General features: G+C 40.3%; 1 protein-coding gene across 4 annotated transcripts; it reads left to right on the forward strand.

Moving 5' to 3' along the window:
• Positions 1–10: 10 nt before the first annotated feature.
• NGLY1 (N-glycanase 1) lies at positions 11–26,074 on the forward strand. Of its 4 annotated transcripts, XM_054815860.1 has the most exons (12): positions 11–255; positions 1,851–1,965; positions 4,086–4,328; positions 9,350–9,509; positions 12,768–12,990; positions 13,715–13,836; positions 14,253–14,398; positions 14,583–14,693; positions 17,353–17,517; positions 18,814–19,002; positions 23,937–24,114; positions 24,645–26,074. In XM_054815860.1, the coding sequence occupies exons 1-12, from the start codon at positions 128–130 to the stop codon at positions 24,818–24,820; spliced, it is 1,956 nt and encodes a 651-aa protein (XP_054671835.1). In that variant the 5' UTR covers positions 11–127; the 3' UTR covers positions 24,821–26,074. The 4 variants fall into 4 exon arrangements, with proteins under 4 accessions (XP_054671835.1, XP_054671838.1, XP_054671836.1 ...); XM_054815863.1 differs by lacking the exon at positions 23,937–24,114; XM_054815861.1 differs by lacking the exon at positions 4,086–4,328.
• The last annotated feature ends 578 nt before the right edge of the window (positions 26,075–26,652 follow it).

Below are 26,652 nucleotides of genomic sequence, written 5' to 3' on the forward strand. Positions count from 1 at the left end.
GCGGGAGCGGGGTCGGAGGGTGGTGACCTCACCGCTCGAGTTGCGCATGCGTGCTGCGGCGCGCTCCTGGCGCAGCGCTGGCGGTGCTGCCCGGCTGGGGTGAGGGGGCGCGTGTCTGGGCAGCGCGATGGCGGCCGCCGTGGGCCTCTCTTCCTCGCCGGGCTCCCCTGCCGTGAGCGAGCTTTGCCAGAACGGGCGGGAGATCTTCCTAGAGGCCTCGCGGCTGCTCCTCACCTACGCGGACAACATCCTCCGGTGAGCGGGGCACGGCGGGGGGGTGCCCCGGCAGCCGCGTCCCCTGGGTCGCCGCCCTGTCGCGACCGGCCCGGGCTCGGCTCGCGGGCCAGCGGCTGAGTGGCGGGCGTTGCCACGGAGTGACTGGCCGTCCCGGCCGCCCTCGCCTTCCGCTTCACCCCCCGTTGCGTCCGCGCTTCGCCTGTCCCTCTCTTGTGGGGAGGGCTGGCGGGGCTTGTCCCTGCCGCGTCCCGAAATCGGCCCTGAGAGCAGCGGCTCTGGGCGCCCCTCACCCGCCCCGGGCGGTGGAGTAGGGGTCCGAGGGGCTTGGCTGTTCCCTCGTACGGCCAGCGCTCGGTCCCCGGCCGTGACTCGCTGGTCTCGACTGCCCGTGAGTGCCGAGGGGGCCCGAGGGAGCCCGTGGGTGCCTAGGGCAGAGGTCGGGTGGGAGCGGCGTGGCAAGTTCTTGAAGAAAACAAGAGTCTGCGTGTGAACTTGGCAGTTGCTTTGGGTTACTAATGCACTTCCAGAAGTAATTTGTCATAAAATACACGTAGCAGTTTATTTCTGGGCTTACAGACAGACGATCTCAAAGCTGAGCCGTATGATTCAGTTTTGTTATGTAATATCGAAGTTCAATCTTGCTTTTTGTCATTATTTAAATTATTTAAAAATTATTTAAAAATAAGATTACTTTTCACATAATTGTGTAGTGACTCAGATTTTTATTTCTTTATTTATTGCTGACGGGTTTGTTTTGAGGGCTTGTTTTTTTTGTATTGAACATAAAAGCCTGACTTGGCCCTGATTCTGCAAGCATTTAAGCACCTAAAAATTAGTGGATGTGTAACATGTTATGTTAAAATAGTAATGACTTTTCTGTTGCTTTTCTCTTCCGACTTGGTAAGATTGGTATCAAGAGTTAATTATAGTTCAGTTTTTGCAAGGTGGCTCCGTAGAGCGTATATACCCACCAACAAGCACGATTGACCTTGATGTCTTCCGGCAACTCAAGATATACAGGCTGCCCATCCCTGTCTACATCTGGTTTGTCAACCATCTGCAAAAGCTGTGCTGTGTGACGGAGAACAATGGGTCCTGGGCTGACTCCTTTTAAAGAAAGAGGCAAGAGAAGAAGGTTTAGAAGAGTTGAAAGAGGAAAGGGGAACTGAGAGGTAGCCCTTCAAGAAGCAAAGAGACCACAGTAGATTCACCTATGTACCAGGAAGTTTAGCATAGCTTCCATAGTGGGCCTAAAACTATCCAGCATCGAGCTGAGGAGTTCAGTTAGAATGCTACCAGGTGGAAGGGGATGTGAAGTTATCTTTAAGTGTCACTGCAGACTAAGCCCTACTAGCTAGGACTAAAACCCATGTATTTATGAACTTAAGTTGCAAACTAAAATTTAGAAACAGTTTGTAAGTCTCAAAGTGAAATGCAGAAGGACTTGAATTAAGCCAAAGTTCTAGGTAGGTTTCACGTTCTGCCTACATGATGTGAATGAAACTAAACTTTTAAAAAATCTCTTATGAATGACTAATGCTGCTTGGTGCAGTTACCCAGCTTTTAAGTGTTTACTTAATTTGCAACGTAATTAAAACTTTCAATTTCTTCAGGAATCCTTATGAAGAAAAATATAGATTAATTCGGATTGGAAATCCAGCATTTTCCACCAGGCTGTTGCCTGTCAGAGGAGCAGTCGAGTGTTTATTTGAGATGGGGTTTCAAGAGGTGAGTATAATTCAGCGTTTTCTGGTGTCTTAATCAGTTTACACACTAAAATTGGATAATTTTTTTTCTGCTTTCCTAGTTGCAAGGCGTTAGATTTTAAAACAATTGCTATGTTCTTTTAATCCTTGTTTGCAAATATCTGCAGTTAACAAACAGAAAAACTTAGATGAAGCTACTTCGGAAATCTGGTGGAGCTAGAGCTAACCTGATCTGTGATAAGGCTGATTTTCTGCACTACTAGTTTGCTTAATGGTCAGATACGTATCAATGCTGGCACAAAGGAAATGGTGGGAAATGGGGTGAAAACCCTTTCTCTTAGTAGCCACCCATTTTTAGGTGGGCATTGGACTGCATCATCAGGCAGTTGTCTCCATATTGTAAATCTGTGTGTTGAAACGGTCACTTGGAAGGGGCTGGGGGGAAAGTCCTGCTCTTCTGCTGCTTGTTCCTACCATCAGTAGGGCTTCTGTGGCCTCATAGTGAGTTAGATAAGGGAAGCTGATCTGATTAAAAATTAATCCCCCAAACCAAAAACAAACAAACAAAATTTCAGCCAATTCACAGTGCAGCTGCACAAGTACTAGTGTTGTCGTGACAGCAGTGAAGGACAACAGACCACTGAAGTAGCGGGAGGGTGGGACTTTTATCCATTTAAAACAGTTATGAAACTGTATCCTAAAATAGTCTTGAGTGAATCTTGATTCTGTTGCAGTCAAAAGGATGTATTTCGAAGACTGCTTTGTGTCCTGAAAAGTCCCTGTCTTGGTGGAACTTAAACTGCCAAAGCTTGTTAAGCTAGAAGCAGCCTTTGTAATTATAGGAGAGCTGAGATGAAAAAACAACACTTGTTTAATGGTGCAAAGCTCTTGCTCTAGCTTTGCTTTAATTTGTCTATTTCCTGCTATGCTTCTGTATGGGTATATACATTATGTTATTTAGGTCCAGCTGTCGTGAGACCTCTGCTTTCTCTTCTGGTGAAGTTAATTAGTGTAGTAGTCCTAATTAAAAAAAAGTATGCTAAAAGAAGTGGTGACTGCAGAGGGAGAAATGGTCTGTGGATTTATTCTCATGTTGGTGCTCAGGAGATGACTTTTAACGATGTGTCTTGGCCGAGAGATAGTCAATGTAGCTAGTGAAGCACTTGAGCAGTAATAACATAGTCATTTTAAACATGTTATAAAGCACTACTCCCCCTTCCATCAGATCTTTAAGAGCTGTTGGCTCAGTCTTACAGTTATTGTGTCAATTGAGGCTGGGGCTTACAAACTTCTCTTCAATTGCGATAACTAAAATTGTTCCTTTTTTTGTCTCTGGTTAGTAAGCCAACTCTTTCAATTAAAAATGAGCACACTTCTGCTGGGTTGATACATTCCGTTTAGTTTTGTGGTGATGGTAAGTGTTAAAGTGAAGCACTGCATCTGCAATGATAGGTGACCTAGGGTAACTGTGGATAAACAAGTTGCTCATTTAATAAATAAAAGTGCTGCAGTAGTAGAAACTGAAACTCTTAAACTATGAATGTTTCAGGATATTCGTGTTTTTGGTAACCTATTTCTTCACCTTAAGTGCACTGATGATTTGCTTCTATCATAATTACTCATCTTTTGTTATGCTACCAGTAATCATGTTGCAATCAAAAATAGGAACCCAGAAATCAAACTGGGTACAGGTTTAAATAAGAATAATATTTCCCATCTGAAAACTCATCAAACCTGAAAGATATCAGTATAGAAGAGAATTCCCAGCAAATGCCATTCTAGGGGCTTCTTCCCCCAACGTTGAGTATCCTTCTGTATTTGCCTAGTGTTTCACTGCTGTACTCTGACAACTGAGCATTTGTTTTGCTGCTTTCTCTGCCAAACCATAATTGTGTTTTCCATGTGTGGCTCTGCAAAATGTTATTAACAAAAGCATGTTGTTTTGAGACCTTTTTCTCTAGACTGACTCTAGGTTCTTGATCTTCTACAGCTTCTGCTGTAGGAGACCTAATCTGAAGGCTGAATCCTGGCAAGCCTTAGCATGCTAACTTCCACTAAATGATATAGCTGTTAGCAATAGATACAGACCACTGACTAGCTTAGACCTGCATTAACTGCTGAATTAATTTGTCTAAATTTCAGGGAGAAACTCACCTGGTTTTCCCTAAGGAAGCTTCGATTGAGCAGCTACGTAAAATTAGAGACTTAATTGCTGGAGAGAGGAGTAGCAGACTGAATGAGTCAAATCAAATCCACAGATCAGGATCCTCTGAAACTGTGACCGGTACTCAGACAGTTGCACATCAGCCTTCGAGACCTGCTGACTCTGTTCTTGCTCCTTCCCGTCAGCAAACAGAAACATCACTTGTGCAGTCTCTTGAAATGGTAATTATAACCTGGAAACTTTGTAGGCACACTAATCTTGAATATAAAGATTGAAGAAGAATTAAGTCTTGGGACAGGTTGCTCAGAGAGGCTGTGTAGTCTCCAAATGTGGGTGTTTTTGAAGACCTGGATAAAGCCCAGAAAAAAAGTTGGTGTAAAGCTTGCTTTTCATACATCCTTAAACAGAGTTTGTCTGTTTTAAATATTATCGGTATATTGTTGGATGCTGAACTATGACATACTATTTCTTCCCAATACCTACCCAAGATCAGTGGAAGAGAAGAGGCAAAGCATAGAATGAAGTGATGACTTTTGGGGAGAGAGAGCACTCAGTGACCCATCATCACCCATAATGTTCTTTGGGAAAGGAACTGTTGTAGGCACTTGAATATTGAGCCATTTAATCTAATTATGTCAACATGCTAGTAGTTGCCTTTAAAATATACTGACTGAGTTTATTTGAATTTTTTTGCTGTTGATGGTTGGGGGTTTTTTTGTTTTAGTCTGCTGCTTGGGTTTTACTGTTTTAGCCACTTCTGCAATGGTGGTTGAAAGTGATTATGAAACCTCTAGAGTGACTTGCTGTGGTACTGGTCAGCACTGGAAGCTTTAAAAGTTGTGTTGATCTTGCAATGAGAAAAGTGTTGCAGGTTTCAAGTAGACACTTGATGTATTCTGAGAAGAATCCTTCTCACTTGTAGTTATTCTGCCCTGTCTTATGCTAGCCATCAGAGCCGTGGATCCATTTCTCTGCAAATATTATTTTTCCATGCTTCTTGAAATTTGGCAGGAGTGGTGGGACAAACTTATTACAATTTAGAGACATTGCTAATGCAGTGTTGGCACTGTTAGAATCTTAACGTGCTGTTAGATCTCTTCAGGGAATTATACTGATAGCTCTTTGAGCCATTGAATTTGATCTGTATAGTCTGGGCTGATTGGAAGGAAGTCCATAAAATACCTTCTGCCTATGACTTGGCCATTTTTGCTTGCACAGCAGTAGGTGTTTTGTTTTTCAGTGAGTATACTGGATTATTATTGGATTATTATTGTATGTGCTGCTGTCAGATGTCAGAGAGATTTAGAGTGGGTTTTGTAGTGCAAGCATTCTTATTTCTTGCCTATGTGTTACACCTGTGATTCATGAGAGTCCTGGTAAGCACAGGGAAAAGTGGATTACTTGAACACAGGAATATTCCTAAATGGCACTGTTCTAGGCACCTAACCCATCGTTATTTTGCCTCATCTGTGGCTCGTAAAGTGTTCTTGAGACTTGGAGAAAGGAAAGCTTTTATTTTGGTAGATGGATTCTACCAAAAGCTACTGTCAAGCTCAAGGGCAGCCTTGGCTGCAGTGACCACGAAATGGTGGAATTCAGTATTCACAGGGCAGCGAGGAGGGCGCGCAGCAAGCTCACTACCCTGGACTTCAGGAGAGCAGACTTTGGCCTCTTCAGAGATCTGCTTGGTAAAATACCATGGAACAAAGCCCTGGAAGGAAGAGGGGCCTGAGACAGCTGGCTAATATTCAAGGGTCACCTCCTACAAGCTCAGGAGCAATGCATCCCACCAAAGAGGAAATCGAGCAAAAACACCAAGAGGCCCCCATGGATGAACAAGGAGCTCCTGGGCAAAGTCAAACAAAAAAAGGAAGCCTACAGAAGGTGGAAGCAAGGGCAGGTAGCCTGGGAAGAATACAGAGAAACTGTCCGAGCAGCCAGGGATCAGGTTAGGAAAGCCAAAGCCCTGATAGAATTAAGTCTGGCCAGGGATGTCAAGGACAACAAGAAAAGGTTCTATAGGTATGTCAGTGATAAAAGGAAGATGAGGGAAAATGTGGGTCCCCTCCAGAATGAAGTGGGTGACCTGGTTACCCAGGATATGGAGAAGGTACTCAACGACTTCTTTGCCTCAGTCTTCACTGGCAAATGCTTGAGCTGCACTGCCCAGGTCACAGAAGGCAAAGGCAGGGACTGGGAGAATGCAGAACCGCCCACTGTAGGAGAAGATCAGGTTTGAGAATATCTAAGGAACCTGAAGGTGCACGAGTCCATGGGACCTGATGAGATGCATCCACGGGTCTTGAGGGAACTGGCGGATGAAATGGCCAGGCCACTTTCCATCATATTTGAGAAGTCCTGGCAGTCCAGCAAAGTTCCCGCCGACTGGAAGAGGGGGAACGTAACCCCCGTTTTTAAGAAGGGGAAAAAAAAGGAAGACCCAGGGAACTACAGGTCGGTCAGTCTCACCTCCACGCCTGGCAAGATTATGGAGCAGACCCTCCTGGAGACTATGCTCAGGCACATGGAAGATAAGGAGGTGATTGGTGACAGCCAACATGGCTTCACTAAGGGCAAATCGTGCCTGACAAACTTGGTGGCCTTCTATGATTGGGTTACAGTGTCGGTGGATAACGGAAGAGCAGCCAACATCATCTACCTGGACTTGTGCAAGGCATCTGACACTGTCCCGCACGACATCCTTGTCTCTAAATTGGAGAGACATGGATTCGATGGATGGACCGCTCGGTGGATAAGGAATTGGCTGGATGGTTGCACTCAGAGTTGTGGTCAATGGCTCAATGTCCAAGTGGAGACCAGTGACGAGTGGCGTTGCTCAGGGGTCGGTACTGGGACCAGCACTGTTCCACATCTTTGTCGGCAACCTGGACAATGGGATCGAGTGCACCCTCAGCAAGTTTGCCGACGACACCAAGCTGTGTGGTGTGGTTGACTTGCTGGAGAGAAGGGATGCCATCCAGAGGGACCTTGACAGGCTGGAGAGCTGGGCCTGTGCGAACCGCATGAAGTTCAAGAAGGCCAAGTGCAAGGTCCTGCACGTGGGTTGGCGCAATCCCAAGCACAACTACAGGCTGGGCGAGGAATGGATTGAAAGCAGCCCCGAGGAGAAGGACTTGGGGGTATTGAGTGATGAGAAGCTCAACATGAGCCGTCAGCGTGCGCTTGCAGCCCAGGAAGCCAACCGTGTCCTGGGCTGCATCAAAAGAAGTGTGACCAGCAGGTCGAGGAAGGTGATCCTGCCCCTCTACTCAGCTCGCATGAGACCCCACCTGGGGTACTGCGTCCAGCTCTGGAGACCCCAGTACAGGAGAGACATGGAGCTGTTGGAGCGAGTCCAGAGGAGGGCAACGAAGCTGATCAGAGGGCTGGAGCACCTCTCCTATGAGGACAGGCTGAGAGAGTTGGGGTTGTTCAGCCTGGAGAAAAGGCGGCTCTGGGGAGATCTAATTGCAGCTTACCAGTACCTGAAGGGGGCCTACAGGAAAGATGGTGAGGGACTGTTTATCAGGGGGTGTAGTGACAGGACAAGGGGTAGTGGGTTTAAGCTGAAGGAGGGTCGATTTAGATCAGATATTAGAAAGAAATTCTTTACTGTGAGGGTGGTGAGGCAGTGGAACAGGTTGCCCAGAGAGGTTGTGGATGCCCCCTCCCTGGAAGCGTTCAAGGCCAGATTGGATGAGGCTTTGGGCAACGTGGCCTAGTGGAGGGTGTCCCTGCCCATGGAAGGGAGGTTGGAACTAGATGATCTTTAAGGTCCCCTCCAACCCTAACCATTCTATGATTCCATGATTCTGATCCCTTCCTGGATGACATAGCGATTATAGGAGGAAAGAGGTATCCCAACTTAGATTTGCAGTGAGGTTCACAACACCTCTACATGTTTGTATAAGACATCATTGGTATACAGTGGCTTCCATGAAACCAGTTAAGCACTACAGTAACACTGATGGTTTTTGCCGGTTGGAAAATCTGAATTGTCAAAGAATCTGGGAGACCTTCTGCTGTCTTGAGCAATATCTCTGAACACTCATTCAGGAAGCTGACAGAACGTGAAGATCTATAAGCCATTGGCAATCCCTGACTTCCCTTATTTCTGTTCTTTCAACTTGTGTTATAGTGAATCTGAACACAGTTGGGTTTATGATGTTAAACCAGTTACCTACAGCTGATGAGCTCCAGGAAGAGCGAAACCAGTTCTGTTCTGTTTCAGCAGTTATGAAATGTAAGGACTGGTCCTGTAGTACTGTCCAGCATCGAAATAATCACTCCTAATTTAAGTGCTGCTTTGAAAGAAGCTATCTTCTGAAGAGTTCACACACCTGTGTATTATGTGTGTGCTGCTAGCATGTCAGGGAAGTGTGGGGTTTTTGATGAAACAAAGATGGTAGTTAACAAGGCTAAAGACTGAAGCATGATGTAGCAGTAGAGAAAAGGTAATTTAGCAGTACTGCAGGCTTCCCCCCAAAATATGCCAGACTCTGAATTTTAAAATCCCATTTCACTTTCTGTGTTGTCTCCTTTTAAATGGAAGTAAATAGTTTGCCCAGCTACTAACTCCACTATTATTAACTTTAGCTATTTATTTTAGTAGATAGGGGTGTACCTTATTGGGTGCAACATATAGTTGCCACCAAGTGACACTTAGGATAACTGACAGAAGAAGCTTAGTTCTTATGTTTGATTTCTAGTGAAATACACTGTTCAGTATATGGTCACAGGGCTGTCTGTTCAAATCTGTATTGGAGTTGACCTGTGAGAGAAAGAAGTAGAAATAGACAAGCAGGATTCATGAATAAGAAATGGAAAAGCAGCATTCATCAATAATAGAGTTCTGCAAACTGATGCAGCAGTGTCCAGGAAATGGAATGAATTACAGGTTCTTTTGTGGATTTCAGGTAAAATGTGTCCAAAAGAATTGGCAGGGGAAAGTAAGTCAACTTTGCTGTCATAGGTGTCTCTTCTCTTCTCCCTGAATCAGTACACTTTTCCTCAGGACACCATTCAGAGTGCTCAAAGATTACAAGGCTGGCTTTACAGTTTGGGTGGTGGTGGCTGCAATTTTTATTGATATCTTTACAAATAAACATTTAATGTGTAAAGAAATATATAACGTAACTGAGTATAGAATTGTAACTGACTTAAACTAAAATAGGAGAGCTTGGTTCTTCTGGTTTAAGGTGAAAGTTCATAAATCATCTTGTGACTGAAAATCCTTTTGCAGGCTGCAAATATCTTGAAAACACTTCAAACAAAATTTGAGCATCTTGTATTGATGTATGAGAATCCTTCTATTCAGCAAAAAGCACTAGCCTCAATTCCCCTCCAGCAATTGAAAGGGAAGGCTCAGAAAAAGCTAGCACAAGCTACAAGACTGGACAAAGGTAATGCTACCAAGTTATAATGTATATGAAACTAGAAATATTCTATCAAACATCTGGTTGATGCATATAATATCTACTGTGCTTTAGGTGTGTGGATTTGGTCATATGTCTGCAGGTTCTAAATGCTGTCTCTAAATTAGAATTATGTTTTTCCTAACTTTCAAATTTTCTGTTCTTCTTTCTCCTCACTTCTGTTATTTTTTAATTTTATTTTTGTCATCCATCCTTTACTGCTTTCATGTAGAAATCTTGAACTCTTAATTTTTTAATTAGTACTAAACGATGCTAGGGAAGCAAATGGGCTGAGCGTATGCTGTTATATTCCTTGCATCTAGAGTGAAATAGCTACAACAAGAAGAGAGGAGCTTCTTGTTTGAGTAGAAATTGTTTTCAAATTGTCAGAGTACAATTTTCCCATATGTACTGCAATTCCAAATTCACAATAAAATTTCAAAACACTGCTTCTCTTTTTAAAGTGATATTATTGGTGACATTTTGCATGAGATCTTTCCAACACATGACCTGATACGAAGAATGACCTTTCTTGATGATGCTTAAATGAATGGGATTGTTCACATGCCATCCTCTTGGAGCTAGAAGTGAAAAGTAGGCATAAATATTTGTGGCATCAATGGCTAAAATTTATATTTTCTTCATAAATGAAAATTTGTTTTGAATGTACAAAGTCTTTGGCAGCTAAAAATTACATGTTTCTATTTTCAAGTGACAGATTTTTCAGCAATACAGTGAAATTTTACTTCTGCAAGATAAATATTCGAAAAAATACCATATTTAAATGAAAAAATCCTTTTCACACTGAATCTTTGATAGAAGACTGTTTGAAGCAATTCTGTAAGCTTGATGGGAGTGCTGTTGATTTGCAAACCAAAAATAAGTTCCTCTTATGAGTTTTATAAATGACTTTGTTGTCTCATACAGCCACACACTAATGTGTATTTGTGCCTTTGGCATTAGGGAACTTTTTGACACTGAATTTTCTTAGTAATTTTTCTCATTTTATAAAGCTAAACTGGGAAGTAGGAAACCATGTAAACAAGTACAAAGCATTCTCATTCAACAGTTTAGGACAGTGCAATGAGGAAAAGAGGCTTAGCAGTAATAAATGAAAACTACTTAAATTCCTTTAGAAAGGAAAATAAAGGCAAGTGTACCTCTTAGGCTCTGCTCTAATTCTGCTGTGCACATTATTAAAAAAGGGAAGGAAGGAGGAAGGTGGTGTTTCCAGGTGCTTCTTCCCAAGCCATTAAGCTGATCTATTGGAAATGGCTTCCAGACCTTATTTTAGATACAAATAAAGGGAAAGGGATGGAACTCCACTGTTTTGGATTGTGACAGTCTGAAAGCATTTTTAAAGAGCTTTATAGGAACATTCCTTTGGGAATGGACTGTATGAGATGTATGGGTAATTGGCCTTCTCAGCTTCTTTGGTTTATGTGTATCGTTGTATTAAGACTGTCACCTGTGGGAATAACTGCTTGGTGCTGGGGGGCACTTGCTTTATGACTTCTCTTACAATGCATAACAGGCATTTCTGGCTCATAAAGGCTAGGAAGATTATGGTCACTTGATCAGAAGTACAGACTTTATTTTACTGTTTCCCTTTACCACTTTCCATTAGAAAGATGGATTTTGCACTCAAAAATAGCTGCATGTCACAGCCGACTGTTGTCTGTTTAAATAAATCATATTCATCATTCTTTCCGTGGAATGTTTTCACGAAGGATTTATTTTACAAACCAAGAGAAGAATATTCATATGATAGCAGTCACATTTTCATAGGTGGGTTCTGGTTTGTATGTTATCCAGGAAAAGAGAATACGGCCCGTGCTCAAAATCTTCTCATTCAGTTTTTAGCAGAAAGTTTGAATGTACAAGCATATCCATTTTGTAAGTAATAAAACCTCGTCCAAGTGTTTCAACATAAATGCTTTTCACATATAATAAGTAAAAATGGAAATTTTACTACAATTAAAAGTCAGGTTCTCTTGCTTTGATTAACAGATGATCTTTTCTCATGTATTTTATGGTCTTGGCAATGTGTGTTTAATAGACTTAGGGCCCCCACAGAGTCTTCTGTACCAAAGACTGCTTCAGCTTCAGAGGAAGATGTGAATCCAGCTTAAATAAGTAAAACCACATATCTTACCTAGTCTTTCTTTGCCATCCTGAAAAAGGGAGCTACTGCACAAATTTGGTGCAACTTCCTTCAACTTCCTTTAAACAGCATTTTTATAAATTATCTTCATACTCATTAGTGAGACCTGTCTGCACTGTGACTGCAAGCAATCCATATTAAATAAAATAACCAGGGATTAATATTTATGATTGCAGTGTAACCTAGATGACAGGGTTAATAGGAGGACTTATTTGAATATTTACGAATCTGAGAAGGAAGAATATCTCTCTGGGTGTTGGAGCAGGATATACATTTAAAGATTCTAAGGAGTTAGAAGGGATGGATCTCTTTTGGAAGACTAGATTTTTAAATTTGTTGATTAGGTAAAGTGGGTTTATTTCTAGGTGGTGGAATAGTGACGGTGTATGAGTAGATTCTAACACCAGTTGCGAACACAGGAAAACAGGCCAGAAGAGTCTGGTGGTCTAGTGTGGTGGAATGGGCTAGAGTAGAAAAATAGACATCCTGTGTCTAGCTTGGGTAAGCTGACAAAGGTGTTTATTTGCTGAATTTATAAACAAACTCAACTTTGTTCACATGATATATGCACATGTTTTACAATAATTAAGCTGTGTTTGTGGAAAGTCTGTTCATATTACACCTGGTTGTCTAGACTGCTGCCGGTGTCTGGTTCTTTGGGATTATGAAAGCAAAGCAATTATTATTCATAGGTTAATAGTTAAGAATAGGAAAATAATATTTAGAAGCAGAAAAAGAATTAACACTCTTTCTTCTGAATCCCTGGAAGAATATGAGGTGCATGAGGAACTTCAGTGGGCTTCACTGTATATCTGACTTGTTTTTTCTGAGCAATTCCTTATTCTCACTCTAGCTGTAGTGCTTAGGAGTGCAGTTTTTTCTTTAGATACACAGTTTAATGTTATTCAATCTTGAGAATTTAGGTTTTCTTTTTTGTGTGTACTTAAGTAATATAAAAAGCTCTTTATATAATGAGACTCCTAAAATGTAATAAATGCCCAGAGCTGGTGATTTATGCAGATACTGGAAAGTTCAACTAAATTATTTTTCCATTTAACCTGTGCATTGTGTAAATTTTACAGGTGCACATGTGAATGAAGAGGACTTCTTGTTGTTGGAGCTCTTGGACTGGTTTAAGAATGACTTTTTTCATTGGGTAAATAATCTTCCTTGCAGCAGGTGTGGTGGGCAGACAGAGCCTAAAAGTGACTACCTGTTGCCTACCGATGATGATCTAAGGTGGAACGTTAGTCGAGTGGAAAATCATTACTGCAACCAGTGTCAGTTCTGTAATAGATTCCCAAGGTGAGCATACCAAGATTTGCTTTGTCTTTTTTTCTTGTCTTTCCAGAAATAGCTTTGCATTTGTGTATTTTGTGAACAAGTGATAAGTTGTTGGTTGAAAGATTAGAGAAGCCATTTCAAGCAGCGTGATAGGATGGCTGATGAACCACCAATTGCTCTGTAAGATTAGAGATTTTTAAAACCAAAATATTACTTTCTTTTACATGGCCTTGTTCTGAAAACTTGTCTGAAATTCTTCTTAATTTTTTACTGTTAATTTGATAAAGTACAACTTCTAAATAAAATGTTAATACTGTTATAGTATGTAGGTAGGTTTTTGTTATTTCAAGGAAAAATTGCACTTCTATGGGAAATCACAAAGGGTAATATACATCTTTTGTTGAGTCTATAGCAAGAGAGCAAATACTTTTTTTTAATTTTTTTGCTAACTGTCAAAAGGACCAGTATACAAAAATCATATTTTAAGGTGAAGTCGAAGTCACTTTTGAAAACTGAAAAAAACAGATTCATTTCAGTGCTGCTGTAAACATGTGATGGAGTCATGTGAGTCAAAGTAGCATTCCGCTTGCACTTGTTTTGTGCAGTACAGCAATCATTTCCATTATCTTCCATGGACTGGGTGGTACTGATATCTGTTTAAATTGTCACAGGGACAGTCATGATCTAAAGATTCTGAAAGATGAAATGTATTTTCAGTTATTCTGGTTTTGGTTTTCCCCTGTAGGTATAACAACCCTGAAAAACTTCTGGAAACCAGATGTGGACGCTGTGGCGAGTGGGCTAACTGTTTTACACTGTGTTGCAGAGCTGTAGGGTTTGAAGCTAGATATGTCTGGGACTGTACAGGTATCAGTATTCTAGAATATTGTAATGTTAAAACAAACCTATGCAAAATGAGGTTACATATTTTATGGTTCTCAGGTTATATTAGCCATCAGGCAGCGTATAAAGTTGTGTGGTTCAGCAAACAAAGACAATATAAATTCAATTTCCTGTCTTGCCTGATGAGATGAAATATGGTTCTGCAAGTAAGGTTAGATGACTGACTTCGAATGATACAATCTTTATTTGAATCTAGGGAACACGATCCTAAGATAGAAAGAGAAAGCTCTGATAACTTTTCTGAATGTAGATGAACAGAAAACGTGTTCTTTTACCTGTTCCTTCATTTAATAAATCAGGAAAAGTTACAATATTGTGCAATATTAAAGAGAGGATCTAACCTTGTAATTAATTGTTTATTCTTGGCCTTTGTTATGTAGATCATGTGTGGACTGAAGTATATTCTTCATCTCAGAAAAGATGGCTTCACTGTGATCCCTGTGAAAATGTCTGTGATAAACCTCTTCTCTATGAAACTGGGTGGGGAAAGAAGCTCTCCTACATAATTGCGTTCTCCAAAGATGAGGTAGGAGTAACGATGTTAATAAGAAACAAACTTGCCCTGAGGCAAGCGTGTGATGTATTTCATCTTAGCGTGATTTCCCAAATTCTTATAGAAAAACATACTTTGATTAGCTAGCCTCTTTAAATGAAGCAAGATACATGATAATTTTTGGTTGCTTTATTTTCTTCTTCAACTTGTGCTTGAGGTTGTTGATGTCACCTGGAGATACAGCTGTAAGCATGAAGAAGTACTCTCTAGAAGGACAGCTCTCAGTGAAGCTACACTGCGTGAAACAATTAACGCACTAAATAAAAGGGTATGTAGCTTTTCTTAAATGGATTTCTTTAAGTGAAACATAAGTGTCTTTCCAGCACGTGAAGTCCTTGAGCAAAAGGTTGCATTTTGGTAGGAATGTCCATGTGCTATGGAATGTAAAATGCTGCTAAACTCTACAGGCCTCATTTTACACTAAATACATAAGATTCAGTCACAGTGCTGAACTTGGGTGAAATAAAATAAAGAATGGTATGTAAAAGGATTATCATATTCTCTCTTACATGGTCAAATGTGTGTGTATATATAGTATATACAGTGTGTGTGCATATATATAACATACTGTGTGTATATATATTTGCTTGATGGCTTTGGCTTGTGCACCAACAGATGTTGGGGGTAAACCACAACTGCTTTGTAACTAGATGGACTCCTTGGGGGTGGCTGAGCGTTTTCCACATCAATAATGCTGTAACTTGAAAACAATAGCATTTATAGTTATAAGAAAGGTATGCATAACATGTTTTCTGTGACATTTTACAAGCTCTAGGAAGCGGGAGGAATGATTTCACGCTCTGTTCCCAACACTTTCAAGAAGTGTTGATACCATCAGTAGAACTTTTGGCTCAGAGCCACGTAGACTGTTCATCCCTAACATCCCCAGAACACGTGGAGCTGTTTGCACCTGCGTGTCGTAGTCACAGAACCCACATGTACTCGGCACCTCTCTGCTAAGCTTTTTCCACTCCCTACTTGAGACATGACAAACTCTTCTTGACTTGATACACTAGAATACCACAAAACCTTGAACCACCTTTAAGGTTCCATTTTGTCCCCACTTCCTTCCACAGCTAATTCCTGTGCATAGAAACTTTAGTTCCTGTGATAGTATGCAGGTGATGGCTTAATAAACAGATTATGCCTTTTTAGAGGCTTGCTGGCCTGCTCTGGTTATCAGTAATAAAAAATTAGTGTCACATAGCAGAGTGGAGCACTGAGAAGACTGACCACAGAGCAGCAAAATAAAAGGAGGTAAAAGATCAGAAATTCAAGTTGAATGCATGTGCTTCGTGCAAGGTTGCAGGGATTTAATGGTGTTCTTTCTGAGCATTGAACCCTTGCTGGCTACAAAACTGATCTGAGGGGTCTGTCTTCTGATCTACTGACAATAGAAACCAGTCACCAGGCTCTTCTCCCCCACCAGTTCTCCATAGGGAGAGAGAACCTTGGAAATGGGGCACTAGTAAGTTGAAAAATCACTCTGACAAGATTGATAGATTTGGGAAAGTATAGGCAACTGACTCATGGGCTGGCTTGCCTGACCACCTTCTCACCTCAATCGTGCCACCATAGGATCATGCTCTGTTTGACTTACAGAAGTCTAGAGAGCTCCATCTCCAACAGATGGTGCTGCATGTTGGTCTATTTATTTATTAAATTGATAATAAACTTAATCCCCAGAAGTAACTGTTCCTACTTCTTTTTTCTTCTGTCTGTTACAGTTGGATTGGATTGCAGGGACTTACAGGCTGTTTGCCATCAGATTGCTAAAAGAACAGTTTTTCTTTCTTACATTTGTCCTAGTCAAAGGGCTTTTCCTAAAGTTCATACTAGGGCAGCAATGCAGTGGGAATTAAGGGGCCATTAAAAAGTTGCTGTCTGAGGATCTCTGTGTCATATTCAGCAGCTTCTGCAGTCAGTAGAGGGGTAAGGCAGCTCACCCCTAGAACTATCAAGACATTTTATAGCAGGTTTCCATTACACTGTTCAGTCACAAGTCTCCATTTCAGCTAGTATGATGTTGCCTTTGTGGCAATCTATTCAGCACTGATGTAGGCAGAGGCCTCCACCAACTTCCCCTTTTCCCATCATCTCCTAGAGACTGGTTCCCCACTAGGAGGGATTATAGTCTTGGTATCTTTTGACACAGAGTTCCAGCACTGCATCTTTCAAGCTCAATTCTTCTAAGTTACAAACAAAGAGAAGCACAGTATGCAGTATACATCACCTACACTGCAATATTAGTGAAAATGGAATCTAAGAGATCTTTATTATGCTTTTCTGCATAAAGAGCAACAGCTCTGATCATTATTTCTCTGCATGTCTGCCTGTTTAGTGGCCAAGCAGAGACAATGCAACAGTTCAAAGGATGTTGAGTGACTCTCACTGTTAAATGGAACAGAGGCAAGGGTAATTTAATCTATTCAGTATGCTATTTTATTTCTCAGAAATACTGTGTGTGTTTTATTTGAATCAGGCATTCCTAATTGAGTGCGTAGCCTGCGATTTACCAACCATCTGATGTTATTCTATAGTACCATATCCACACCCTGACTACAAAGATTTTCTTCGCCTACTTTGTGTGGGCACTGCCCTATTCCAGTCCATTGTGTGTTACCCCTATAGAAAGGGGGGAGAGGATCCTGAACTTTCACATAGCACAAACTTTATTTTAAAAGAAATCCACCTAATTAGTGCATAAAGTTCCCAGAAGAAGCACCACTATGGAATAACCATGCAGTTATGACTGATTTATAGTTGCACAAGTGGTATAAGATTAATGTTTCTAACAGCCAGTCTAGACTTTAAATGTTAGTCTGGTTTTTTCAGTTCTTTTTTTCCCCCGTTGCTGTCACTCTAGAGCAGAATTATAAATACATTTTTTCTGAATTTTTTACTTTGTTTCTTAAATGTATTTTCAGAGACAACGATCTATGTCAGAAAATAGAAAAAGAGAGCTCTTGGAAAGAACAATTGTGGAGCTTGTTGAATTTATTTCTCCTAAAACACCTAAACCCGGAGAATATGGTGGAAGGACATCAGGTTCGATGGCTTGGCGAGTAGCCAGAGGTGAAGTTGGTCCAGAGGTATTTAACTTTTGCACTGGTGACCATCTTAGAGGTAGCTAATTAGAGGGGCTATGATTATGGTCTGCAGAGGAATAGCACTTCATGGTAGGTAGCCTACAGATTTAGTTCAAACAGTGAAACTTGCAAAGATATAAGGTGCAAGTTTGATGTGAATTCAGTAGAGGTCCACAAGTAATCTTCAAGGATTGATGGTGGTCCATTGATACTAAAAATGTTTGGGAATTCTTGATCTAAAGTGTGTTTTGCTCTTACAAGTTAATAAAAAAATACTTTTTTTTTTCCTTTTAATTAGTTACAGTGTGACAGAACTAGAAAGTTTAAGGCAGTTGAAAGCAGTTGGGAAAACTTAAAAGCGTTAATTTGTATTATTAGTTACTGTTGGTTAAAGCCTGGAAGTAGGTTTTGACCAACTATTTTTGTTAATAAAACAATGTGGGAGCAATAAGGATTGTGTAAATGGAACGATCTCTTAAATAATAAGCTCAATTGATTTTCATATCAATGTTTTTGACTATTTCTGAAAGCAAGATTTTATTTTTAATTCTTTTGTGTTAAGATAGAATTTCCTAGAACAATAGCCATATTTAACTTGAGCCAACATGCAAAGGTGTGACTTACCCCATCACTTGTTACCTCAATTTTGTAGTGGTCCTGTCATGTGGAATGATGGACAATCCTAAATAGAACCAGTTAGCTGAAATTAATGAGTTTCATAGGATTGTTTAAGTTTGAGAAATTGCGAGTTTATGTCAGTTCTCCATAGTGTAGAAGATTTAATTTCTGCTTTGCTGACACTCGTAAGAGCAATTACAAATCTTAAAAAAAAAAAAAAAGTAATACTGTGAAGTTTGTAGCTTAATTTTTTTGAAGTTGATTTGTAAACTGTCATATATAAGCATCTGTATATGATAGTTACAGGACATTTGCTATTCAAAATAACCATTTACTTATTGATTGTACAAGAAATATACTCAACATATAACTTTTCTATTCTCTTAAATTTGCTAATTTTATGTTATTTTGTAATAATTTACTTCTAAAAGTAATTATAATGAAAATCTTAAAAATAAAATGCTTCCTTCTGGAAAAGGTGCAGGTCTATTGTAGGAAACTGATATAAAACTTCTGTTTTGCAGAAATGCTTTTGTCCATGAACTCTCTTAAAAATGGCATTTTTTTTTTCAGTTGGAGGCAAAAATGAATTGGGAATCCATGACATGCTGTTTAAAAGTAACACAGTCTTACTGAAATATACTGGGGAATGAAGGTGCTTGTATTTTTTGCCTTTTTCAGAAAGGAAAAGAAGTAATTTTTATTCCCTCTGAAAAAGAGAAGACATCTAAACTCTTCCACCTCATCTACAATATAGTAGAAGACAGTTATACACGGATTTCCAATAATAATGAAAAAATAACTGGCTGGGAAACAGGTGTTTGGAAGGCAGAGTCTATTTGGAGAAAGGTTGAAACAGATTGGAAAATGGTAAGGATAACTATTATTAAAAGCATAAAATCTACCGTAAAAGTGTAACTCCAACAAAATAGAAAACCCTTGCCAATGTTTGGCATCAAAACCTCTTGTGGTGCCCATAAAATTTAGCTGATGTTAGTAAATGTTACTGTTAAGCTCCAGGTAAGATTGCCAGGTGATTTAAGAAATTGGAAATAAATTTAGCTTGTCTTTCAGAAAAGATGACCGAATTCCCTGCAGATAGGTAAAATCCTTGCTAAAGCACCAAATTTTTAAAAAACAGCTTTTTTTATGCTTCTGGGTAAATGCATAATACTGCAGTACTTCTCTCCAAAAAATAGTGGGGTTTGTTGTTGTTGTGGAGAATAGCTTTATAGTATATCATACCTCTCTGATACGCAGCCAAAGGAAGAAATTGTCATCCTAAATATTACAGTTCTATCTGCAAGAAAGCAAAAACCTGTCAGTTATCAGGATTATTGTATAACCTGCCCAGACTCCTTCCCATCTGTCAGGATGCTGAGCAGCACAAGAGTCAAATGCTCTAAATCTAAGAGGAGAGCTGACACCTGTAAGATGGGAAGGGGTCATTTTACTAGCAAACAGCTACTAGCTGTGGAGCTGAGTGTTCCTGTCAGGAACTATAGCATGGTTTTGCTTTGTTCCCCTCTTCCTTACTAGTCTGAAAGGTCTCTGGCCAAACATTCTTCTAGCTTAGCCAATGGTTTGCTTCCCATTGATGAAAAATGGAGCTAAGTATGTAACTGTTTTCTGGGGTTTTCTGTGCTGGTTCTATCATAACTGACTTGCAAAATGCAGTGGGGGAATAGCTTGGAGAGGTTATGCTACATAAAAGAGAAGAAATAAGGGAAGAAACTGGAGAATAATATAGAAGATGTTACAACAGGGTAGGCTAATAGGAAAAGAGAAGTAACAAAAACTCAGAATGAGGGACAAATGTTCTCTGCTTCCCTAGGATCTGCTAAAAATCTGATAGCACATTTTATCTTCAAGTCTCCAATGATCAGTCATCCTCACCTTTGCAAGAAACATACTGTCTTTGTACTGAAACCAATTACAAGTCTGCTGTTCTGCTCAGCTCTACTAGTCAAATAAAACGGGGGGGACCAGTCTATAAGATCAGGCAGAAAGACTTTACCGTTGTATTCAACGGCACCTCAATTTTTCTAGATGATGGCCTTGAGAAATTAGGAGCTACAGATCCAGGTATATCTCAGGCCTGTGGGTAAGCCATGTTAGTTCTACAGAAATAGCATCCTGCAGAATGTCTGTGTATGAATCGAAAATGACTTTTTGTTGGAGGTTGTTTGTTTTATGGGAGACAGCAGAGGGAAAGGTTGGTTGGGGTTTGTATGTTCTGCAAGGTGCGGATTGGGAGTTTGATTCAGCAGCTGTCCAGGAAATTTACCAGCCAAAGGAGCCTTTGCAGAAATATTTTGTTTATCATTATTATGTGAGGAATGTAAAGGAATTTGAACGTAAAAGCCACAGTAAAGGTAACTATAGGTATTAGCCCAGAACCATCAGTTATGTATTCTGTCTTTGCAGTGTTGTTGAGCAAAATGATTCAGATAGATGATCATCTGGGTCAATCTGATAGTAGTCATCTCCATTGTATTTGTGTATTTTCTTGCTGTTCAGCATCACTTGACTTCATGGTAAAAAACCAAAGGTACAAACCATGAGTTTAGTCAGATTACCTAGAGATAACTTGGCATCCAGGGCTCAAACAAGCAGACCACAGTAGGTGATGATAAAAATGTAAGAACTTGTAGATCTGAAATTCATGGGTTTATAAAAGCTTGTTCTTCAGAAGAATTCCTCCAGTAAAGAGAATTTGAATGAGTCTTTTTCTTTTTTTTTTTTTTTTTTCCATAAAATCATAGAATGGTTTGGGTTGGAAGAGACCTTAAAGATCATCTAGTTCCAACCTCCCTTCCATGGGCAGGGACACCCTCCACTAGGCCACGTTGCCCAAAGCCTCATCCAATCTGGCCTTGAACGCTTCCAGGGAGGGGGCATCCACAACCTCTCTGGGCAACCTGTTCCACTGCCTCACCACCCTCACAGTAAAGAATTTCTTTCTAATATCTGATCTAAATCGACCCTCCTTCAGCTTAAACCCACTACCCCTTGTCCTGTCACTACACCCCCTGATAAACAGTCCCTCACCATCTTTCCTGTAGGCCCCCTTCAGGTACTGGTAAGCTGCAATTAGATCTCCCCAGAGCCGCCTTTTCTCCAGGCTGAACAACCCCAACTCTCTCAGCCTGTCCTCATAGGAGAGGTGCTCCAGCCCTCTGATCAGCTTCGTTGCCCTCCTCTGGACTCGCTCCAACAGCTCCATGTCTCTCCTGTACTGGGGTCTCCAGAGCTGGACGCAGTACCCCAGGTGGGGTCTCATGCGAGCTGAGTAGAGGGGCAGGATCACCTTCCTCGACCTGCTGGTCACACTTCTTTTGATGCAGCCCAGGACACGGTTGGCTTCCTGGGCTGCAAGCGCACGCTGACGGCTCATGTTGAGCTTCTCATCACTCAATACCCCCAAGTCCTTCTCCTCGGGGCTGCTTTCAATCCATTCCTCGCCCAGCCTGTAGTTGTGCTTGGGATTGCGCCAACCCACGTGCAGGACCTTGCACTTGGCCTTCTTGAACTTCATGCGGTTCGCACAGGCCCAGCTCTCCAGCCTGTCAAGGTCCCTCTGGATGGCATCCCTTCTCTCCAGCAAGTCAACCACACCACACAGCTTGGTGTCGTCGGCAAACTTGCTGAGGGTGCACTCGATCCCATTGTCCAGGTTGCCGACAAAGATGTGGAACAGTGCTGGTCCCAGTACCGACCCCTGAGCAACGCCACTCGTCACTGGTCTCCACTTGGACATTGAGCCATTGACCACAACTCTGAGTGCAACCATCCAGCCAATTCCTTATCCACCGAGCGGTCCATCCATCGAATCCATGTCTCTCCAATTTAGAGACAAGGATGTCGTGCGGGACAGTGTCAGATGCCTTGCACAAGTCCAGGTAGATGATGTTGGCTGCTCTTCCGTTATCCACCGACACTGTAACCCAATCATAGAAGGCCACCAAGTTTGTCAGGCACGATTTGCCCTTAGTGAAGCCATGTTGGCTGTCACCAATCACCTCCTTATCTTCCATGTGCCTGAGCATAGTCTCCAGGAGGGTCTGCTCCATAATCTTGCCAGGCGTGGAGGTGAGACTGACCGACCTGTAGTTCCCTGGGTCTTCCTTTTTTTTCCCCTTCTTAAAAACGGGGGTTACGTTCCCCCTCTTCCAGTCGGCGGGAACTTTGCTGGACTGCCAGGACTTCTCAAATATGATGGAAAGTGGCCTGGCCATTTCATCCGCCAGTTCCCTCAAGACCCGTGGATGCATCTCATCAGGTCCCATGGACTCGTGCACCTTCAGGTTCCTTAGATATTCTCAAACCTGATCTTCTCCTACAGTGGGCGGTTCTGCATTCTCCCAGTCCCTGCCTTTGCCTTCTGTGACCTGGGCAGTGCAGCTCAAGCATTTGCCAGTGAAGACTGAGGCAAAGAAGTCGTTGAGTACCTTCTCCATATCCTGGGTAACCAGGTCACCCACTTCATTCTGGAGGGGACCCACATTTTCCTTCATCTTCCTTTTATCACTGACATACCTATAGAACCTTTTCTTGTTGTCCTTAACATCCCTGGCGAGATTTTCCTCTCCAAATAATACTGGAAAAGGAGTAGCCAAGTGTGAAAGTTAGAGGACAGTCAAAAAGACACAGAAGGCAACTTTAACTTTTGCTTTTCTGATTAAATGCTTGGATATTATAATGGAGGATGAGACAGGCTAACGATTTAGGTTTTATTCCTAAATGGCTATGTTTAGTGCACCTCAACCAAGTAGTAATGGATGGAGTGTTTTGGCTTCCTTACTCAAATGCAGCAATTCAATACGATCTGATCAAGGGAAATCTCTTGCTAGAGCTAGCTGAGGTCGTTCAAAAATTGTGTGGAGACCAGCACTTTCATGAACATTAAGATTACATACATGTGAAAGCAGGTTAAATTGTTACATTGTCATAGGTAATCTTCAGTGTAAACCTCACACCTTTGGGGATTTTTAGCTTGCTTAAACATGATAAATAACATTTTTATGCCTGGTGTATAGTAGCACTAAAATTCTGTTTTATAGCCTGTCAATCACATTAGGATGGGATCTTTAGTAAAACATACTACTGTGTTTTATTTTCATTTTATTCAGGGTTGTTCTTTTCAGATTAAAAACCAAAGAGCTATCTAAGTCCATTCAGTATGACGTTAATCAGAAGCCTGGACATGACAGAATTTTGATAAGTTTTCTTAACAAAGAATTATGAAAGGATCATGGCAGTTTTGACTCTTCAATCTGTAATGTCCGTTATCTTGCCTTGCTGATAATAGATGCAAGACTTGAAAGGATCATCAGACGCTTTTTACAAAGTTCTTAGGAGGGTTCATAGTGACTTTAATGAATATTAACATATGAGCTTGACTGTTCAGCCAGGTGAAGTTTAGAACAGCACTGCTGAACAACCAAAATGAAACCATATGTGGGCCTGTGCATTTATATAAAAAAAGCAGAAGTCTGCTTTTTTTTAAAATTAATAACCTTGGGTATTTTTGTGGCTTAAACTTTACAAAGCATGTTGAAATAGATGTGTTCCCTAGTGAAGGACTATGAACACATACAGTTACCTAACTGTGGAATAGACAGGCTTAAGGATTCAGAATGAGATTACATACAAAATTGTACTATGTACAGTCGTAAAGGTTCTGAGGCTTCATAAAGAATGAAAATGCATTATCTTGAGGTTTTATATCCTTGTTACAATGATTAATTAGATGTGCATTGACCATCTCAGTTTTTGACACGCTATGTCGTCTTTCCATTTAGGTTTATTTAGCGCGAAAAGAGGGGTCATCCTCTGCTTCCATCAGCTGGAAGTTTGAGTGCAAGTCTGTCGGTCTAAAAATAGATAACATTTCAGTTAGGACAAGCAGTCAGACATTTCAGAGTGGAAGAATAAAGTGGAGACTTTGCTCTCCAACAGCAGAAATTGCTCTGATAGGAGGTAAGTGTGGAATTTAAATAATTATATCATGCAGCAAAGGTGTAACTGGAAAGAAATAGTTTATATGGAGAGAATGCAGTGCAAATACTAAAAGTGAAATGCAAATGCATTTTGACTTTTCCAACTTAGTCTTTCTTAGCAAGGTCAAGAAAATACTGTGCATTTCATCAAAACTGCTACAAAACCCCAGTTTTATTAATATACACAGCCCTATCTGTGACAGAGCAGGGTTAGCAAGAGCATGGAGTGGATAGAAGATACTTATATGTGTTACTAGAAAGGATGGATGCTTGTATGTGTGGTGGCTTCAAATCTTGACTATATCCTCTGAGCATGAGCACTAACCAAATAATAACTAAAAATTTGCAGCTGTTTTTTTTTTTCCTGCCACCAATTGACAGGTGAATTTGAGTAGTTGCAACAAAGATCCTTAAACATTGGTTAAAAGTTACCCTTTTTAACATGCATTCTGGCATTATATGCTGTCTGGAGCAGTGGCTTACTGAATTGTTTATCTTTTCCTCCAATAGATAAAAATCTTTGCTCCTACTCAGATTTTTCTGGTGCAACGGGTGTTACGTTGGAAGCAATTTTAAATGGAGGGGATGGCGAAGCTGCATGGCAACACACACAGCTGTTCAGAGACAGCTTAACAGGATGTGGAGAAAATTGCTTGGAGATAATTATAAAACTCAGTGACCTCTGAGAACTGTAACTGAAGAGATGTTCTTTGGTTTCTTTGAAGATGTTATACCTAGATACAAGTTGAAGATTTGGTTGGAAGTTCCTGTTCATCCTGCTGGCAGTTTATTTCCTGTTTCACTGCTTCCATTTAGCCAACTTGAAACTGCACGCGTATTGAATAGGTAAACATCACAATGAAAACCTCTTCGCTTTAAAAACAAACACCAAAATTAAGGGATTGAACCATTAAATGCCCTTTTCTTAAACTTTATGATGAAAAGGAAACAGTTTTTAGGAAGCAAAACACGATCATAAGAGCACAGAGCAATTGTAATGGATTTTAATTCGGAGTTTTGGGATTGGCTTATTGGTTTGGGTTTTTTTATTTTTTATAATCCTTGGAAAAACAGTTTGAATTCCATTTTCCTATTACAACAGATGCTTGTGATGGTTTTAAAAGATTTTAAAGAGTAATCAAAGACTTAGACATTTTAAGAGAAAAATATGATTTTATGTAATAACCAGAAGAGCTGAAATTAAGATAAATATTGAAGCTATCTTAAAATTATCTCATTACATATCTAAGTATTAAACTTGCATTTAATAGCTAGAAATGTTTGGAAATATTATGGTGTGCTAGGAAAATTAATTTTGAAATAAGTGTTCATTATGTACGTAAAATTGTCATGGCCTGTGATACGAAATTGAGACTTAAAACTGAATAAGAACATCAGATTTTTTTTCTATGAAAAACCAGATTATTCATTATAAATACTTTTTAATTACATAAATTCGAATTTGCTCACTTTTAAAAAGATTTACTATGTGTGTAGGTTGAAATTATTTTTTAAGCTATTGTCTTGAGTTGCTTTGAATGCTTTTTCCCAAATTTGATGTAAAAGTATATACAGCTTTTCTGTTCCTTAATGAAACTTTTAAATTTCTTTGCATTGAGTATAATAAAAACTGCTACCCAGGAGATGTCAGATGTAGCAGTGCTGAATAAAGTGAATGTTCAGATTAGATAGTCTTTATCAGAGAATTTGAGGAGGGCTATGTCTGGATTGTACAAGAAATTTTTTATTATAGGACTATAATGCAAAGTTTAAAGTATAGTTTTATTTTAAAATAAGTAAAAATTAGGGGTGATATCAAGATCAGTATTTTTTAAAGCTTTTTGTTCCTTTTTTCTGACCCTTTCAACCACTGTATTGATTTGAAATTATTGTCAAAAATAATTCACATTGAAATAAATGTTTGCTGACTTTTCAACAAATCTAAGCAAATATAAGACTATTCAGATTTTATTAGGAAACTGCATATGCACTGTGAGCTTAGACGTCAAAATTATACCACAGACATCTTAAAAAGTAGTAGATTATGGCAGCTCTGGAGTGACAGAATGATGCGTGATGGATTATATACTTAGCTTTAGAATGTAAATTGACAGTTTATGAGGGGGATTAGAAAGAGATCATCTCACTCCCTTAATACAGAACAACATAATGACAGGGAACTGTATGGAGGGGTGTTCATCGACACTTGACTAATGCGAAGTGAATTTGCCAGTCTCCGTTCAAAACTCCTGTATTTTGTTTCAGCTAAATGCTAGTTCTGAGATTTTGAGTGGGAACCCAACAGAAAAGTATTTTAGACTGATCTGTATACTATGTTGGAAGAAAATAGGCAAAAAAAGACTTAGTGACACCAATCAACAAAAATGTTTCTGCTTTATGATTTTGATAGCTGAAGGAGGTACTGCTTTAAGACAGAAATTATTTCTTGCATTGTATTACTTAAAATAGAGGACTATGAGGAATTGCAGAACAGCTTAACTGCATTTGATCATTTGAA

The sequence above is a fragment of the Grus americana genome, chromosome 2 (assembly GCF_028858705.1).
Source record: "Grus americana isolate bGruAme1 chromosome 2, bGruAme1.mat, whole genome shotgun sequence".
NCBI classification, from domain to species: domain Eukaryota; kingdom Metazoa; phylum Chordata; class Aves; order Gruiformes; family Gruidae; genus Grus; species Grus americana.

Bases quoted from the DNA above. Each gene is read 5' to 3' on its own strand.
- NGLY1 (XM_054815860.1), top strand. From the start codon at position 128: ATGGCGGCCGCCGTGGGCCTCTCTTCCTCGCCGGGCTCCCCTGCCGTG. The intron at 256-1,850 runs GTGAGCGGGGCA...CAATTTCTTCAG, and splicing joins TACGCGGACAACATCCTCCG to GAATCCTTATGAAGAAAAAT. The intron at 4,329-9,349 runs GTAATTATAACC...ATCCTTTTGCAG, and splicing joins TTGTGCAGTCTCTTGAAATG to GCTGCAAATATCTTGAAAAC.